Source organism: Leuciscus leuciscus (assembly GCF_965113295.1).
Source record: "Leuciscus leuciscus genome assembly, chromosome: 6".
Lineage (NCBI taxonomy): Eukaryota > Metazoa > Chordata > Actinopteri > Cypriniformes > Leuciscidae > Leuciscus > Leuciscus leuciscus.
The window spans coordinates 45262310-45281098 of NC_138730.1; the positions used below are offsets into that span (position 1 = coordinate 45262310).

General features: G+C 36.1%; 1 protein-coding gene across 5 annotated transcripts in view; it reads right to left on the reverse strand.

Moving 5' to 3' along the window:
* The window catches only part of pip5k1cb (phosphatidylinositol-4-phosphate 5-kinase, type I, gamma b), a 90842-nt gene extending 72280 nt beyond the window's left edge, over nt 1–18562 (reverse strand). For all 5 annotated transcript variants that reach the window (XM_082173014.1, XM_082173012.1, XM_082173015.1 and 2 more), the window contains exon 1: nt 18341–18562. In XM_082173014.1, the coding sequence (XP_082029140.1) occupies nt 18341–18437 (97 nt within the window). In that variant the 5' untranslated portion in view covers nt 18438–18562. The remainder of the gene's footprint in view (nt 1–18340) is intronic.
* Nucleotides 18563–18789: the final 227 nt, after the last annotated feature.

An 18789-nucleotide genomic window follows, 5' to 3' on the forward strand; every position in this document is an offset into this window, starting at 1 on the left:
ACGTTGTCGAAACGATCCCCGTTCACACGGATCCACGAAAGTGACTGAAAACGCTGTATTCTGCTGTCAGGCCAGTAGATGGCGATCTCACTGTGTAAAGAAGCACTACGCTCTTATAGACTGAACGTGTAATACGCATGACGTCACTGTATACACAAATTCACGTTTTTGAAGTTTACAACAAGACGCTAACGGTAACGTTTTCAAAAGTTTGCGTTTTCAGGCCCCGAAACGCTGTTGTCGTGTGTAGCTGACGATAATCATAACTACTAGATAATGTCAAGAGGACAATCTTAACAAAGTAGATCCAACTGCAGTCGGCAACAAAGAACTTATACTGTCCTTGAATACTGCATCACACACACACACACACTCTCTCTCACACACACACACACACACACACACACACACACACACACACACACACACACACTCACTCACTCTCTCTCTCTCACACACACACACACACACACACACAAATACACTTCCACACACACACACAGTAACAAACTCACTCTCTCTCTCTCTCTCACACACACACACACACTCACTTTCTCAAACACACACACACACACACACACACACACACACACGCACACACACACATGCACACAAATACACTCCCACACACAGTCACACACACACTCTCTCTCTCTCACATACACACACATGCACAAAAACACACTCCCACACACAGTCACACACACACACACACTCTCTCTCACACACACACACACACACACACACACACGCACACATACACACTCCGACACACACACAGTCACACACTCACTCTCTCACACACACGCACACACACGCACACAAACACACTCCCACACACACACAAGTCACACACTCATTCTCTCTCACACACACACGCACACAAACACACTCCCACACACACAAACACACTCACTCTCTCACACATACACACACACACATGCATTAAAGAAGAAAAGCAAAACAATAAATTTTGTTTTTTTTTACAAACAACAGCATGAAACAGTGAGTCATGTTTTGGTTCCAAGGGTCTTCAAAGCAGCAGAATCACATTCACACTGTCAGCGGCAATAACATGACACACACACACACACACACACACACACACACACACACACACACACACAATAAACACGGCCTCACAGATGCAGATTTACACATGAGAAAAATATGTGGTCATTTAACAAAAGCCATATACTTCTCATCCGATGCATAATGATTTCGAAATCTTCCCTCAAAACAACGGCAACAACATCTAAACACTGGATGTTAAAAAAAGTCACATTAATGCTGTGTTTAAATCGACGATGTGAAGAGTAAAGCAGGAATATATGGTGTAATTCAGGCCAGTGACAGACTGGATCTCACCATGATCAGTGTGTGTGTGTGTGTGTGTGTGTGTGTGTGTGTGTGTGTGTGTGTGTGTGTGTGTGTGTGTGTGTAAGCCAACAGACTGTCAGAGATTCACACACAACTGCTCACGATCCTTCTGTTGAAACACAGCCATGATTCTCAGCACTTCATAATGTTGTAAACCAAAGACTTCGGAGATGATGGTAACACTTGAAGAGCGACTGAATGATCACCATATTTCATATTTCATGACAGTATTGCGCATGAAGAATAAAAGCATAAAGAAAGCATGAAATACAGTATAGATCTATATCTGTGTGTCAGTGTAGAATAACAATCACCAAAACTAACATAAGATTCAAACACTAAATCTTTATCAATCAACTGATATTCTGAACAGCATATTGTGCACGCATAATAAAGCCAAAACAATTATAGTAACTTTTGAATATACTGTATGATATTGTGCATCATCGCAGTTTTTGGGTAAATCTCGCATATTTCTTATTCTGATCATTTGAAATTAAATGTGATCTTGTTTTCATGACAATTTATTTTACTGTAAAAAAAAAAAAGGCTGCTAGAGAATAGGAAATAAAATAATAATAAAAAATAAAAAATAATGATAATAATAAAAATAATAATAATAACATAATAAATAAATACAAAAATATAATAAAAATTATAATAATAATATTATAATAATAATTAATAAAGAATTTTATGCTGAAGTCAAGATTTTTTTTTAAACAATTTTGAATAAAAAGTTGTACATTCTAAACAAGTTTCCACATGTAAAGTTTACTTAAAATATAATATATATTATCCTTTTTGTCAGGAAAAAACAAAAAAGAATACTTATTAAAACTGTTTGCAGTTTATTGCTACTGTTTCCTTACGATAAATTGATTTGGATAAAAACATCCACATTATTTTATGATGAATATCTAAACAACAAAAGCAGATGCAGCTTCTGCAAATCATTAAAGATGAGGAATGTACATTTAATAATGGCAAAAAAAACTGCTAGAAAATATTATATTATTATATATATTAAATTATATGTGTATATAATACAATATATGCAATATATACAATATATATACATATATAATATATGTATTATATTATATGTGTGTATATAATATATACATATACAGGTATATTACATTTTCTTCAGGAAAACAAAAATACTGATCAAGTAGAGCAAGAGTATTGTAGCTCAGTGCTGCTGTTTCTTTACGATTAATTGATTTGATAAAAAAACATTTGCGAGATGAATGTAAATCCGACATAAAAGGAGGTTTTTAACCCTATAGATGCAGGCAGCTTCTGGAAATCACTAAAGACGAGTGATTTCTGCGCTAGAATCAGTTCATCCCTGAAACATCAGCAGAACCGGCGGCAGGTCAGGACACAAACTGTCCGAACGCGTTACAGTCAGTCCATTATGAGAGCCTGAGGGAACCAGCCTTCGTATTAATGCAAAACCGCCTGAAAACCAGAGGACATTACAGTTCGTCTACATCAACGCGGTTCTGTTTACATCTACAACAAATTTCACGATTTCAATTCAATTCACTTCTTGTGATTTGATTTAATATTGACTCATTTGGATAAATATTCGGTACACATGATAGGTGTTAATTTTTCTCAAGAAAAAATAAAAAACTCACCTAATGCTGTAAACACACAGAGAGCCCTATCAGCTGCTAGTATTATTTAAGGTTAAAAATAACTCCAATATAAAAATAATGCGTTTTTTAATTATAATAACAACTTTATTTAATGATACAAGTAAAAATATAATAAATATGTAATATAGTACACACATATTTAGCAAAATACACTCTATAGCTCTTTTTTTCTAGCCAACTGACGTGCTATTGCCTATATTATAGTCATTAAAATGGCTTTCCTGAGGTAAATGTGATGTGATATAATTGTTCTCCAGCTGTTTTATTGACCTCTTTCCGCGGTATCTTTCAACATTGTTCATTCGTGTTTATTTACTATTAGCTAGTAGAGATGATCGGGTCATGTGCCGCTAGGGATCTGTCGCGTCACATTTACGAGCGCCAAAATGGTATTTATTGTTTGAATTTCATAATAAAATTGACAGAATCTGAGAGCTGAGATTTTTTTATATCATAAGTAACATGCTCTGTCTAGTCTGTCGGTCTGTCTCCGTGTCCTCTTTGCTTCGCCATTTTTCTGTGTGTGAGAAAATGGATGTGTGGCGTGAGAGCGTGTGAAAGGTGTCCATCGCGTGAGTCTCGCAGTGAATGCGTGAGAGTTGGCAGCTCTGTAATGCGATATTCAATATGATAATGCTTAAAGTGTGTGAAATAAACTTAATTATCTTTAAAATATCTTTAAACTTATTTAAACCATGGTCTGGGTGAATACTCGATTCTGATAGGCTGCAGGGTGTCCATTAAAAAGTGATAGAGGGCACCTAGTAAAGGAGTTCTGGTGAAACTGACTGTTTACCGTTTGAAATTAATAAATAAATGCGCTGGCGACATCAGCTGTGAGTAACCATAGCAACAGGCAGTCATCAGCTGTGAGTAACCATAGCAACAGGCAGTAAACTGAAGGGTTCTACGACTATAGATATCTCCGGTTGCTAAATAAACCGTCAGGCGCAACCAGGGAAACCAAGTTATTGTTTGTAAAAACTTTAGATTTCGATTGTAAAACTAATTAAAATATAAACTAATGTTTTAAAAATGTGTTATTTGGCAAGTGACCATGGTATAAGCGGGTTAATGCCCTTCGAGGTGTCCATTGTCAGGTATTAACGGACTTCGGCGGAGGCAACCTTCCGACGCGCACGCCACGCCGTCGTCCATTAATACCTGACAATGGACACCTCGTCGGGCATTAACCCTTTCATAACCTACATACGTGCTTCACATTCTTTTTGTGACAAGAAAACATCCCTACAGCTTCTGAAAGTGAACATCAGTGTTTTACTGTAGCGTAAGAAGTGTTATTTTACCATCAGTGTAAACCACGGGGTTCAGGTTATCCTACATTAGGGTTATTTAACAACACAAACTCAATAATCAAATGTAAAAGCTTAGTTTTCACTGTATGAATTAAATATATCCTGATTCTTATTAAAGCTACAAAAGTTATTCAGCCGAGAGCAGCGAGTGATTTTCTCTTCGTCTTTTGTTCATGACCTCAGTTATTACATTTGCGATATTTTGATAATTTCGATATATTGTGCAGCCCTACTTCAGAAATCATACTAGTTCATTTATATTTCATTAAACATAAAACACGTCCGTCTTGATCAATTATATCCGCACAGCTTTTGGTGTGTTTCTCTGGAGAACGTGACATATGTCATCCCGGCGCTGGAGGCGATCAATTAAAAAGATGCTTTATGAACATATAATAACTGATGAGAGGCTTGAGGCTTCACAGACGAGATAATGAACCGAGCAAATGTCAGTCAGTGCATTAATCTCCGAAAAGTTAGTACAAAAACATCCTCAAACTGAAAAATATTATTAATAATATGATTGTTGGCAGTGTCACCGGCCCACAGCCACTATATATTTAAAACAGTAATATCCTTTTCTAAACCTAAACTGATCTTGACAAACTATATATCATTTGAAAGCTTACAATCTCTTGTTTTCATATTTGGTGACTGATCTTCAAAATAAATTACAGAGGAGTCGTAATTTATCAATTTGCAACAAGAATATTTTCACACTCCTAAGGCGTATTCAGACCTTTATTTTGAAATAGTGACGAACGTGAAAAATCATGAAAGAATGGTAGAAACCTTAGTTTGTTTTCATGCCAAGAGTTCAAAAGATAACATCCATTTAATTTTTTTAAATTTTTTTTTAGAAAAGGTCTGTAAATGTTTTAAATTAAAAAATTGATTCACCATTTGGCAGCGAGCTATAACGCACATACGTGTTCTTTTATGTGTTTATTAGAGGTTGAATTCATTGAATTCAAACTTCCCATACTACTTCTGAATAGGATGTCTACTTCATAAATTGTATGAAAATAGTGGAAATAATGGTTTAGATCACTCAAACCACATATGGAAATGGAGGCGCCCTTATAAGGGCAGTAATGGAGTCTGGTTGTCTCCTAGTGAAAACGTTCGGTACTGCGCCCAAACTAAATCTCACTGAAAGCTAATTTTTTCAGATATCAACCTAAAATTTGAAACACAACTTGTTCAGATTTTTGGCTTTCATTTTCTTGCAGTTTTAGAGTCCAACATGTTTTGAAAATATTTATATTTTATATAAAATATGAATAATTAAATTTTTACATTTTACAATTTAATAAACTCAAACTTCTATAACTTCTTTTCTTTTTCACTTTCTTAATTTATTTCACTTCTACAAAAATCTTCTTTAAAACAGGATCAATATTACGTCTATATTCCAAAGCATTCTTGAATTACAACCATTTAAGTTCAGAATGTGCATTTTCATGTAAAAAAAAAGGGGATAAATTTGCATTTAATTTGCCAAAAAATAACTGCTAGAAAATATTATATATATATATATATTATATGTGTGTGTATAATATATACATATATATTTAATTTTCTTCAGGAAAACAAAAATACTGATCAAGTAGAGACAGAGTATTGTAGTTCAGTTCTGCTGTTTCTTTACGATTAATTGATTTTGATTTAAAAAAAAGTTCCTCAAACTGCCTTGAAATGTTTGAAAGCTCATATCAATGCAACACACATCATAAATGCACTTGAGGAACAGCCTCGCAAGACCCAAAACCCCAAACTGAAGCTCAAAAACAGTTACTGACAGACTTTAAGCACTGAAATCTCCCGTATGAAAGAATAAAAGTCACACACCTCAGATGTCGTAGGAATCCCTACGGCTGTGGTTTGCGTGGCTGGTTTCTATTTGGAGTGGGATCAGTCCTGAGAGGAGAACGCTCAATTGGATTGACAGGAGAAATAATCTGATGCCCTGAGAGACTCTGGTCACCTGGGCCGACCGACGGCCAATGAGAGAGCAGAGATTACGCCCACCGGAGGATCACACCGGGAATAAACCGTGCCAAGGACGAGGACACGAGCAGCGGACAGACGGAAAACACGACCGGGAACGACTCACAACACACACAATCTCTGACTTTACACACACAACACACAAGGACAATTAATGAATCATGTGCAGGACATTTGTGATAGATAGATAGATAGATAGATAGATAGATAGATAGATAGATAGATAGATAGATAGATAGATAGATAGATAGATAGATAGATAGATAGATAGATAGATAGATAGATAGATAGATAGATAGATAGATAGATAGATAGATAGATGGATGTGTTTTGCCTCAAACTTTTTGGGAATGGGAAAGTAACCAGACTGGCATGTTCCACTGGTGATAATCTCTTGTCACCATCAGACTGTATTGGGCTTTGATGGGATTAGGGTCAGGACAGTAAACACACATACACACACGCACACACACACACACACACACACACACCTTATGAAACCTATGAAAGTTTGATCAAATACGTTCAGGTTCATCATGCGTAATCTAGATTAGGGAAAAGCACTCATATCAACAGCATTATAATTCAACAGATTTTCAAGAACATACTAATTTCACTTTATGCATTATTTTCAATTTTGCCTTAGAACTGTATCTATAGCAGTGAACGTCCATCAGCACATCCACCAGTTCAGCTTTACCTCAGATCTTCTGCATGCTCACTTCACTAATGTTGAGTCGGACACATTCATCATCATCATCATCATCATCATCAGCCTCAAAACTAGAGTTTTAAAACTGCGTAGAGTTTCACTAACAGCGAGAAATCAGAGGAAAACCACCCAGAGTTTGAGCGGGGAAATATGGCTTTGAGAAACTATCGGTATTTATCGATGGTACACCATTGTCGGAAACGATATATAGGCTAAAATGTTCGATTTATAGCACTCGATATTTTCGTTTAAAATGCGCGCGCATCACCCGTAGATCTTAAACAGCCTATCAGATGTTTTGATAAATCATCAAAAAAGATACTTTTTTATCTTAATATAAGACATAAAGACAATATTTTTGTTTATATTTAGTTTTTGACTGCTAAAACGAATATAATTTGTTGTTTGCCTTTAATAATGTGGATAAATAAAAAAAATAACAGTGGTTTAAATTCAAACTTTTCTACTTGTTTTTAAAACAGAAACTAAAAAAAGGTTCTAAAAAATGTCAATCATTATCAAAACCGAACGATATGAAACATTATATAAATTTTTTAGCTATATCGCATAGCCCTACTTTGAGATATTAATGTATCCTGAAAATGAAATAAAGCTTTTTTTTATTGTAAATACTACAATAATACTAAAATAACACTCCATGGTATGAATATAGTAATATATATATATATATATATATATATATATATATATATATATATATTGTGCACTTTATGGATTTGATGTCATCTGCAGTGAGAAAATATATTGACATCTGTGCTCAGATTTGCTAAGACACCAAAATCTGCAGTCAAAACTCAAACATTTAGCATCTAATTCATCGAAGATCAAATGACCTGCTATTTTGAACTCTTTATGTCTCCAAAGGAAGTTTAGGAGACAAAGTTGATACTTAAATGAAGCTTAACCGAGTCTCCAAAACACTGATATCTTCCTCTGAGGAAAAGCAGCTAAACCTTCTTCTGTCAGGGTGAGATGAGAACATTATTACTTCATCAAATGTGTCCGTGAGGTGTCCGTATCACTGCTTGTGTTTATGTTCTCATGTCAGAGAGTCGGACTGGATGAGACGCTGATCTGCAGTGAAACTCAACGGATTACGGCTGAGGAAATGCTAAATAAAGCTCCGGCCTTCAGCTCCTGTTCTAGTGTTTACAACCTCAGACAAACGCGTCACGCTTCGGCCCTGCGTGTGACGAGAAGCTCATCGAACCCAACAAAGAAATCACAGAGATGCGTCAATCGGAGGAGAATGTTTGGAACTCAACTTGCAGCATGAACAGTACATGGAATTTTTTATTTAAGAAACACTAATCCCCTAGTAACCCCCTAATGAAGCACTGGCAACCAGCCAAAATACCCTGACAACAGCCTGGCAACTGTATAGTGATGCCCTAGCAACCACCTAGAACACCATAGAAACCCCCTAGCAATGACCTAGCAATCAAACAGAATACCCTAGCCACCCCAATAACAAAGCACTGGCAACCACCCAAAACACCCTAACAACACCCTGGCAACTGCATAGTGATGCCCTACCAACCACCTAGAAAACCCTAGCCACACCAATAACAAAGCACTGTGGCAACCACGCAAAACACCCTAACAACACCCTGGCAACTGCATAGTGATGCCCTACCAACCACCTAGAACACCATAGAAATCACTTGGCAATTCCTTAGCAACCAAACATAAAACCCTAGCCACACCAATAACAAAGCACTGGCAACCACCCAAAACACCCTGGCAACTGCATAGTGATGCCCTAGCAACCACCCAGAACACCATAGAAACCCCCTAGCAATGCCCTAGAAAACTCAACAGAAAACCCTAGCAACCCCTTAATGAAGCACTGGCAACCACCAAAAACACCCTAACAACACCCTAGAAACCGGGGTGGCACCCAGAAAGTTTTAATTATTTTTATTGATTATTTTTATATTTTCAACTTCACTTTTAACTGTACTTTTCTTCTTACATTAAACATTCTGACACCTTGACTACAATGAATGCTTGTGGGAAGATGTAAAAAAAAAAAATAAAAAAAAAATAAATAAAATTATATTCATATCTAGGCCAGAGAATACACCTTTTATCTCTAGCGTTTGACACATATCCCCCGTCTGATCCTGCGTTCTCACAGGTGCATGCTGTCCTGTCCCATATAATCATCATCATCTCCCCAAAAACCTTTTACTTAGAATGAGCAATCTGAGAAATTATATTTTCACTCGGGTCAGCGTTGCTCTGATTCCTCTGAGCACTTCACGCGTCACTGGACTAATCCAGTCTCTCCACTCGTGTTCAACAGAATCCAGTCCACATAACAGCATCAGCGCCGTGAAACCACGCTGACGTCTTCATTTGTACTCGCCACACGACAACATTAAAGACCTTGATACTCTGAACCCACAACTGTTACAGAGACAAACAGACAATGGGTGATTTGATGACATATATCGTATAAAATGTCTGTCACTTGGAATTTTTGCTATATTGTTTATATTGCGGTGTGTAAATATATAAAACTACTGATACTTCAGTGATGAAATGCATGAATAAGAATAAAAATTTGAGACGTGCTTAATGTTATAAGCTCAATAAGAAGAAATCCACAAAAAACCTTTGCTCAGATTTGTGCATATTTAAGTAAGTCCCCCTGTAGTCAATAATTGTATCACTTAAAACTAATCTTTGATCACCAAAATGACATATTTAAACGTTTTTGCCTTAAAATATCTTGAATGTAACTCGACACCCTTGCCTCATTTAGTATGCGCGGTTCAATGAATATGCAAATGAGCCCCGCCTCCACTCACTCACTCAGCTCAGAGATCCACTGGTTGACGATCACACGTTGATCTGATTGGTTACAAGGTAGTTTGTGACGTCAGAAACACCAGCGATTTCAAAGCGTGTGTTTGAGACTGTCTTTGGTTCACTGCAGTTTTAAGGAGAAAATACTCAGCAATGGTGTCGACTTATGAATTTACACATGGTTTGTATTAAAGCATATTAAAAACACCACATAGACACATAAACAACATTAAACGCTGGATTTACACCACAGGGGGACTTTAAAATATTGATGAATATTGATTGATTTCTTAGATCAAGCATCTGAGATGACGTTAAATCTCAAAACGAAACATATCAGTGAAGTCTCATGAGAAATTAATCTCTGGTTCTGAACGACGTCTCGTCTCGTGTTGTGTGTGTGTGTGTGTGTGTGTGTCTACAGTGAAGATGAAGCTGGAGTTCATAATCACCTTATCTGATCTCAACAGCTGGAAGAGTCTCTTCTTCACTCAGTTTAGTTACATAAGCCTTATGTAAAGACATCAGCCCGTGGCGTCGACACACACACACACACACTCACACATACACACACACACACTCGCTCACTGATGATGTGTCACACACTACATGACAGAACTCAAAGACGACGACTGCGTTCGTTTCATCCCTTCAGTCCCACAGGATCTCAAGCACATGTCAATCACACTGCATTCATAACATCACTAACTCCTCCTGAGTGAAATATGAGTGATTTATCTGCACTTATCTCATGTTATGAAGTCAGAATACATCTGATATCTTAAAGCTACACTGGGAACAAGACGGGGGAAACGTTTCATTTGATCAAATATGTAATACTGTACATTAAGGTTCAAAAGTTTTGGGGTCACGGCATGTTATTGCTTTTGACATTGACATTAATGCTTTTATTCAGCAAGAATGCATTAAATTGATCAAAAGTGACAGTACAGACATGTATAATGTTACAAAAGATTTCAGATAAATGCTTTTCTTTAGAACTTTCCATTCATCAAAGTATCCAGACAAAATGTATCATGGTTTCCATGAAAATATGAAGCGGCACAGATTGATAATCATCATAAATGTTTCTTGAGCATCAAATCATCATATTAGAATGATTTGTGAAGGATCACGTGACCCTGAAGACTGGAATAATGATGCTGTGAATGTTTGCATCACTCACGAGCTGTGATATTTTAAGTGAGTGTGTGCATTAGATGTTTAGTGTCTGGTCGTGTGTGTTTCTATAACACTCCACTGACACATGAGCCGCTCGCGACGGCAACACACACAGCTCATGTTCAGACCTTACACAATCACAGACGTCTCACATGAGCTGAGCGTGACAGAGACTTCATTAATCATCACTTAGGCGCGTTTATGGCAAGCCGTGTTAACTTTTATTCATTTCCAGGATATGAATTGTTGATATCAACAATTACATTTTTGATATCAACTATTTCATTCTTGATATCTGTAATTATATTTTCATTAGTGAAATGTCACCATAGGCTGCCATTCAAAATCAGTTGTTGATATCAAGAATTGATTTCTTACTAGTAGAAATATAATTTTTGATATCAATAATTACATTGTCACTAGTTGAAATGTCTATTCTTGATATCAACAATTGAATTGCTACTAGTAAAAATTTTCATTTTTGATATCTGAAAATGTATTTCTGATATCAATATTATTTCAGATATCTAAAATGGCTTTCTTACTAGTAACAATCACATTCATGATAGCAGAAATTAACATTGTCACTAGTAGCAATTCAATTGTTGATAACAAGAATAAAGGTTTTTACTAGTAAGAATCGTATTTCTGAAATGTGAAATTGGAATTTCAACTAGTAAGAAATCAATTCTTGATATCAACAATTGATTTTGAATGGCAGCCTATGGTGACATTTCACTAGTGAAAATACAATATCAAGAATTATAGTTTTTACTAGTTGAAATTAAATTGTGGATATCAAGAATTAGCATTGTTACTAGTGGAAATGTAATTTCTGATATCAAAAATTGCCATTGTTATAATAGAAATCTAATTCCTGATATCAATAACTATCAATTTAACTAGTAAAAATGTAATTGTTGATATCGAACTAGTATCCTGGAAATGAATAAAAGTTAAAACGGCTTGCCATAGCCTACGTGTTTCCATTACAGATTTTCGCAAAACTTTAGCGATTTTTTCTAAATGTCGACAAAAAACTATTGCGAAACGACGGCGTTTCCATTAACCGATGTTATGCAACTAAAACCGATGTTATGCAACTAAAAACATTTTTTCCTCTCATGCCAAATATCATGGCGACGGATGTTGGTTGGTTTACGTATATCTCAGCCACTGCATTGGCCATTATTATTAATCAAAGGAAATGCATGTGTGTTATCCAAGCATTAATGGTAAGGAAAGACCCTTATTATACTTGTGAGCGGCACATATGAGGAGTTTCTGGGTGTTTCTCCCTCATTTCTGCTTTGAGGTCTTGATCGTGACATTTATTTGAGGTTTAGAATCCAGTATTCCTGTAATTCTTTTGTCTTTTATGAATTTAATAAAGAACTCTGTCTCGTATTCTGTCCAAACACACCGCGTCATCTACGTCAGCTGACCTGTAAATGCGCAAAAACTGTTTCCATGTCAGTTTTGCGAAATATTTCTTTTTCGATATTGCCTGAAAAACCACCTCATGCGAGCGAGAAAACTTTTTTTGCGATAAATGATTTTTTTGCGAAATTGACGTGTTTCCATTGGCCGTATTTTCAATCCGCAATTTCAATTTGCGCAATTTGAAGGGTAATGGAAACGTAATAGGAAATATTAATAGGATATAATAATAGGGAAATTCACAACATTTTAGATACCAGTGAAAATGCAATTTTCAGGTACAGAAATTGAATAGAGTAATCAAATGTAAAATAACACTATACATAGTCTTCACTGAATAAATTGAATATATATTAATCCTTATTAAAGCTACAAAAGTTATTCAGCCAAGATCAGTGAGTGATTTTTCTTTGTCTTTCTTTGTTTAACTATCATTAATGACAGACGTCGGAAGGAATATTAGGCTGCTGTCACTTTAAGAGTGAATGCACGGATCCAATATACTGATACACTGATAGCGGTTTATGTTTATGTTTACTGATGTTTATGAGGATATTCAACAATACGGGCATTTTCAAGCACAAAAAGACGTGAAGGAGAGCTCAATTCATTATTTGCAATAAATGTAAACTTTTTTTTTTAAACTTTTTTGAAGTTCACTTTTTAAAACTTTTTTCATTTCAGAGTTTAAGTTGGAAATGTCATTTTCAGGTCTGTGCTCAAAAAGTTAATAAATGGATGAATAAACTACGGCATAAAAATTATTTTGTCCCCTAAAGTACTAAATATTAAATAAAAAACATTATCAAACTAAAATATTGTACAATACTTTCATTAAAATTTTAAATTAAACATTTTTGACAGTTTCAAGAGAAATTGTACTTAAGAAATCAAGTCATAAAAATGGAATTTACTCTTTAATACAGAATTCTGCAAGATCTGGATGAATAAATCATAGAGCTGTACACTTAATTAAATCACGATACGGACTAGTGAATACTGAACCACAAAAACACTCTGTTTCCTAACCATGTCGTGCCGTGGCATGTGTGTGTGTGTGTAAGCAAATCTATAGTTCAGGTACGAGCACGTCTGTGTGTGAGAGACCGTGACGCTCAGCACTGGGAGAAGAACACAGGTAGATCAGGTTACCTATCGAGTCTCAGCCTGAGCCTCTACAGAAAACACACTGAACACAACAAGCCATTCGTCTCAGTCCTCGTACTTCAGATCGCTGCGTCACAGCTCTGATCTGAAGGCAAAACCCACATAATCACTCATTCTTTATTGGCATCTTTGCTTCCAGGAAGAACCTTTAACATCCATGCAATCTTTCCATTCTTTATAGTGGAAGACGGTTCTTTAGATTATAAAACGATGGCATTGCTGAGAAAAAAGATTTTAGAAGAACCATTTTTGGTTCCCCAAAGAATCTTTAAGTGAACCGTTCTAAAATAACCTTCTTTTTTTTTTCTTAGTGTAAAGAACATTTTTAGAATCTAAAGAACCTTTTTCCACTATAAAGAACCTTTTGTGCAATGGAAAGATTGCATGGATGTTAAAGGTTCTTCATGGAACCAAAGATGCCAATAAAGAGCCTTTATTTTAAACCCTGGTACTGTTCGCGTGTCGGTCCAAAATGACAGAATTTCAATGAAATTAATGTACTATATTTTAGTTCGAGAATGTTTTAATTTCATATTTTGTATTTTAGGGGAGTAGTTTAACTTTTTGAGCATAGAATTTCAAACTTTCACTGGTAATTCTTGAATGCTTAGTTGGACAGAATTAAGTTTTTTCTCTTTTTTAAAGACGATACTTGGCAGATTATGGCTGAAGTCCAAAAAAAAAAAAAAACTTGAAAAAATATATTTCATTTTACATTTATTGTTATGAACTTTTTTTTTTTTAAATATATCTTTTCCAAAACACATTTTGCTCTAAAATGGTAAGAAAATCAAAGCAATGAATCAAAACAAGTCAAAATTTCTCAAAAAACGAGTTTTCAGTAATATTTAGTTTGGCCGCAGTACCAAACGCTTCCACTAGAGGAAATTCATCTCCCATTCATTTCCAATGCGCTCATTTTAGACCTCTTTAAACAACACAAGTGTGACTACTTTTCTCATGACCATTTAACCTTTTTGAATCATGTTTGTGTTCACATTGCAAGTGCAAGAACCTTTACCAAGATTAGTACCATTCTAATGAAGTAAAACTTAAGAGTCTCTTTATAATAGCGGTAACTAATCAATAATTTTACATTAACTTCCATAAGACCAAGAAAATATAGTTCATTGCAACATTAAAAAATGCCAAAGTTTGGGACATTTTAATAAACTTTCACATTCAATTTGGTTCACCAGTAAAACTAGTACTAATCTACAATACGACTAACAACATCCAGTGCAACATTACACCAGGAAACTATAAAGAACAGGAGCAAGAATGGAGACCAGCATGTTTGATGTCCTTCCTCCCATAATGCATCTCTAAATGCCTGTTTCCTTCCTGTGATTCCCTGATATGGGATTCAATGGTGCATTTATTTGCTCAAACCTGATCGGATTTATATCTCAAGATAAGCTGGACTTATCTGAGAGCAGGTTTAACACACAAAACACGTGAAAACATGCGAAAGAGCAGCGTGACGCATCAGATCACATATTTCATCTCTCTTTACTGTAAACAAACACTGATCATGGTGGAAAAACTCAAAATGGAAATAGCTCAGTTTTGAGCATTGAGCAATGTCTTCTTAAAGGGACGGTTCACCCAAAAATGAAGAGGTAACACTTTATTTTACAGTGTCCTTGTTATACTTACCGTAGTAATAACAGTAAATTATGCATATTTACAACTAACCCTCAACCAAACCCTGATCCTACCCTAACCCTATAGTAAGTACATGTAGTTGCTTAATATTACTCAGTACTTAAATATATAATTACACTGTAACAATGACAGCTTAAAATAAAGTGTAACCAATGAAAATTCGGTCGTCATTTAATCAAGTTGTTCCAAACCTGTGTGTTTCTTTCTTCTGTTGAACACAAAAGAAGATAGTTTGAAGAATGTCAGTAACTGAACAGTTGATGGATATAGTATATTGACAATTGAAGTCAACGGGGAAGTCATAAACCAACGACTTGGGGTGAGTAAATGATGACAGAATTGTCATTTTTGCGTGTACTGTCCCTTTAAGAGCAATGAGATTAAATGGAGAGCAAATGGAAACTATTGCTAAAGTCTCCTACTTCTCAGAAGTTATCTTCACTTCTCCCAGTTATCTTACACGTGTCTTCTAGAGAGTTTCAGATCTGCCAGATTACCATCATTTTAGATGTTGCGCTATCAGGAGTTTTTATGTTGTGTTTCATTTAAAGGGCTGGTATAATGCGGTGTTCACAAGATGTATAATACGTCTCTGATGTCCCCAGAGTGTGTGTGTGAAGTTTTAGCTCACAATACCCCACAGATATGTTTATATAGCATGTTAAAGTTTTTGAGGGTAAGCAAAAACACACTGTTTTGTGTCTGTCGCTTTAAATGCAAATGAGCTGCTGCTCCCGGCACAGGGGGCGGAGCTTCAAGAGCTTGTGTCCTTTTACCTCACACACACATGCACTGAAAATGTCACAAACTTTTAGCCTTTTATGTTCAAACCGGAGTCAGAAAGATGGAGAGACTCAAGAAGAAGTGACAACATGTAGACAACATTTCTGAATGGTTAGTTGATGAATTTATGTAGCTTATGTGTAGTTATCTTCTAGTCATTGATTAGCATATTCTGTCTTGATAATCTATAAATCGTGTTCAGGGGGTGGGGTTTATGTAAATTCTAGGGTTGGTGATGTCACTAACCCGGGAGGAATGTGGTGTAGTCTCTACCAGCCGTTTGTTGTAGTCCTTAAAAAGCCATTTCTTTAAAAGCAAATATCTCCCTTTGCTTTGAGCTTTGAGTGTTGTAACTTTGCAGATGTTGTTTATGCTCAAACAGCAACATTACACACCAACTAAAGCCGGATGTTTCTCCTAAAGCACAGATCATTTGGTCTGGTGAGAAATCTGATGAGAAACGTTTGAGTTTATATTGAGATACAGTATCTTTCGAGTCATAGGAAAGAAAAAACAATCACAAATGAGATCTTTTTATATAATCTATGTCTACCAGAGAAGAGGTCTGAAGTTTCTCAGATGTGTTCAGAAGAAATCTCAGATTTGCTAAGATAGTCTGCAATGAAAAGTCTCAATATGAGCTCAGTATTTCTCAGCAGAATGATCCGAGCTGCTCGACGCTAACCCAGCAGTTTAAAGGGAAGCGGATGTGATGATCGGACACACAGGGATGAACGGGAATGCTGAGTGTGGAAAACCGTGGCTAAAAACAGGATTAACAGCCTAAAATCAAGAGCACAGGACCTGAAGGAGACCCCCTGTCCGCTGTGTGTTCTCAACAGCTGTCAACACAAGGCATGCTGGGATGGAGGAAACACTCTGACAATTATTATTCAGATTGACTTTGTGTTTCCATTTGAAGGACAAACCGAACGTCACATCACACACACACACACACACACACACACACACACACACACACACACACACACACACACCATGTTCCCAGCAGATAAACAAACACTGCGTCCGAACGCATCAATACAAACAGCATTGAGCTTCTTGTCGTCTCTAAAACAATCTCTCCGGGGAAAGACGTCAATGAAAGCGCTTGTAGGCTGAACACCATCACATAACGCTACATTTAACTCGTTTCAGAGTCCATATTAACTTATGCAGATGAAAAAAATTACTCTAGAGAAGAGCATTTTGCTATAAAAAAATATGCACTGTATTACATAATTCATTCTATTTTTTATTTAACCTGTTAGTGATGTCTTTATTATTTAATGCATGTTTGAAAAAATCTGTCATAAACTGACATTAAATGTTTGTACAAGTCAGTTTTAGCAATTTGAGTGTTGATTATTAAATAAGTTTAAAATATGAATTGGTCATTCATTTATTATTTATTTATGCCAAGTGCATCCAGAATTTTTTTTTTTTTTTATATATACACTGTGTGTGTGTATGTATATATATATAAATTCTATTTAATTATTTTCTTTTATATATATATATATATATATATACACACACACACACACATTTTTTAAATAGAATTCTATTTTATTTTCTCTATTTACTATAAAATTCACAAATTCCTTATGTGTGTAAACATATTTGGCAATAAATCAAATTTTGCTTCTGATATTGATTTACTTTAAGGCAGGCCTACTTCAAAGATTGTAAAGAACATTGTGCTATTTTTAATATATAGAGTACTGATATTTTATAATTGTCATATTATGTCATATGACAATTGTCATAATATGTCATATGACAATTGTCATAATATGTCATATTCATAAACCATGTATTTGGTATATTATTACAGCAGAGTACCGATAGTCATATTCATAAACCATATAGCCTATCTGGTATATTATTACAGCAGTGCAGTTTATATGGAAATAAACAGAAAATTAATAATCTAATCAATTTGCCACTTACCAAGGTACTATGGCAGTAGCCTACTTTATTATTTCAGTGACTGTATCAAATGAAAACACCATGGCACAGCTCGATTACCATATTATTCTGTCAGCTACTTCCAAAATGACTTCATATAAGCCCCTGTAATAACTGACATGTTATGGAAGCGCAACTTGCACGCATTACCGCGAGCCGTCAGTGAAACGCAAGCATGAATGTAAAAGATCCTCCGCATTGCATACCGAGATCTGCAGCATCAATCCCGGATCCCGTGATCACCGAGTCCGAGTCCTCCGGCACCGCGGAACACCCCCCGGCCGCGGCTCCCAGTCCCTCCATCAGATCCCGGGCACACGGCGATCAAAACAGTCAAATGAAGATATAATAACACATGATCTGCGTCCGCGAGTCTGCGCGCGCTCCTGACAGCTGCCGCACCGCGCGCGCGCTCGTGAATGAGAGTCGGTCCGACGCGCTCGAGCGCCAGCGATGACGTCACAGGGCCCGGCGGCAGCTCTGCGACGTTTTCCTATAGTATAGCTAGTAAAATTTCATATTCATAAATGTACATTTTCTAATCATAAGCCATCATTCATATATATGTTTTTCCTCAACCTTCAAACGCGTTCTGTTTCAGAGAAGGCCAAAGCAAGGGAAAACATATTGTCTTGTTGTGCTCTCGTCAAAACCC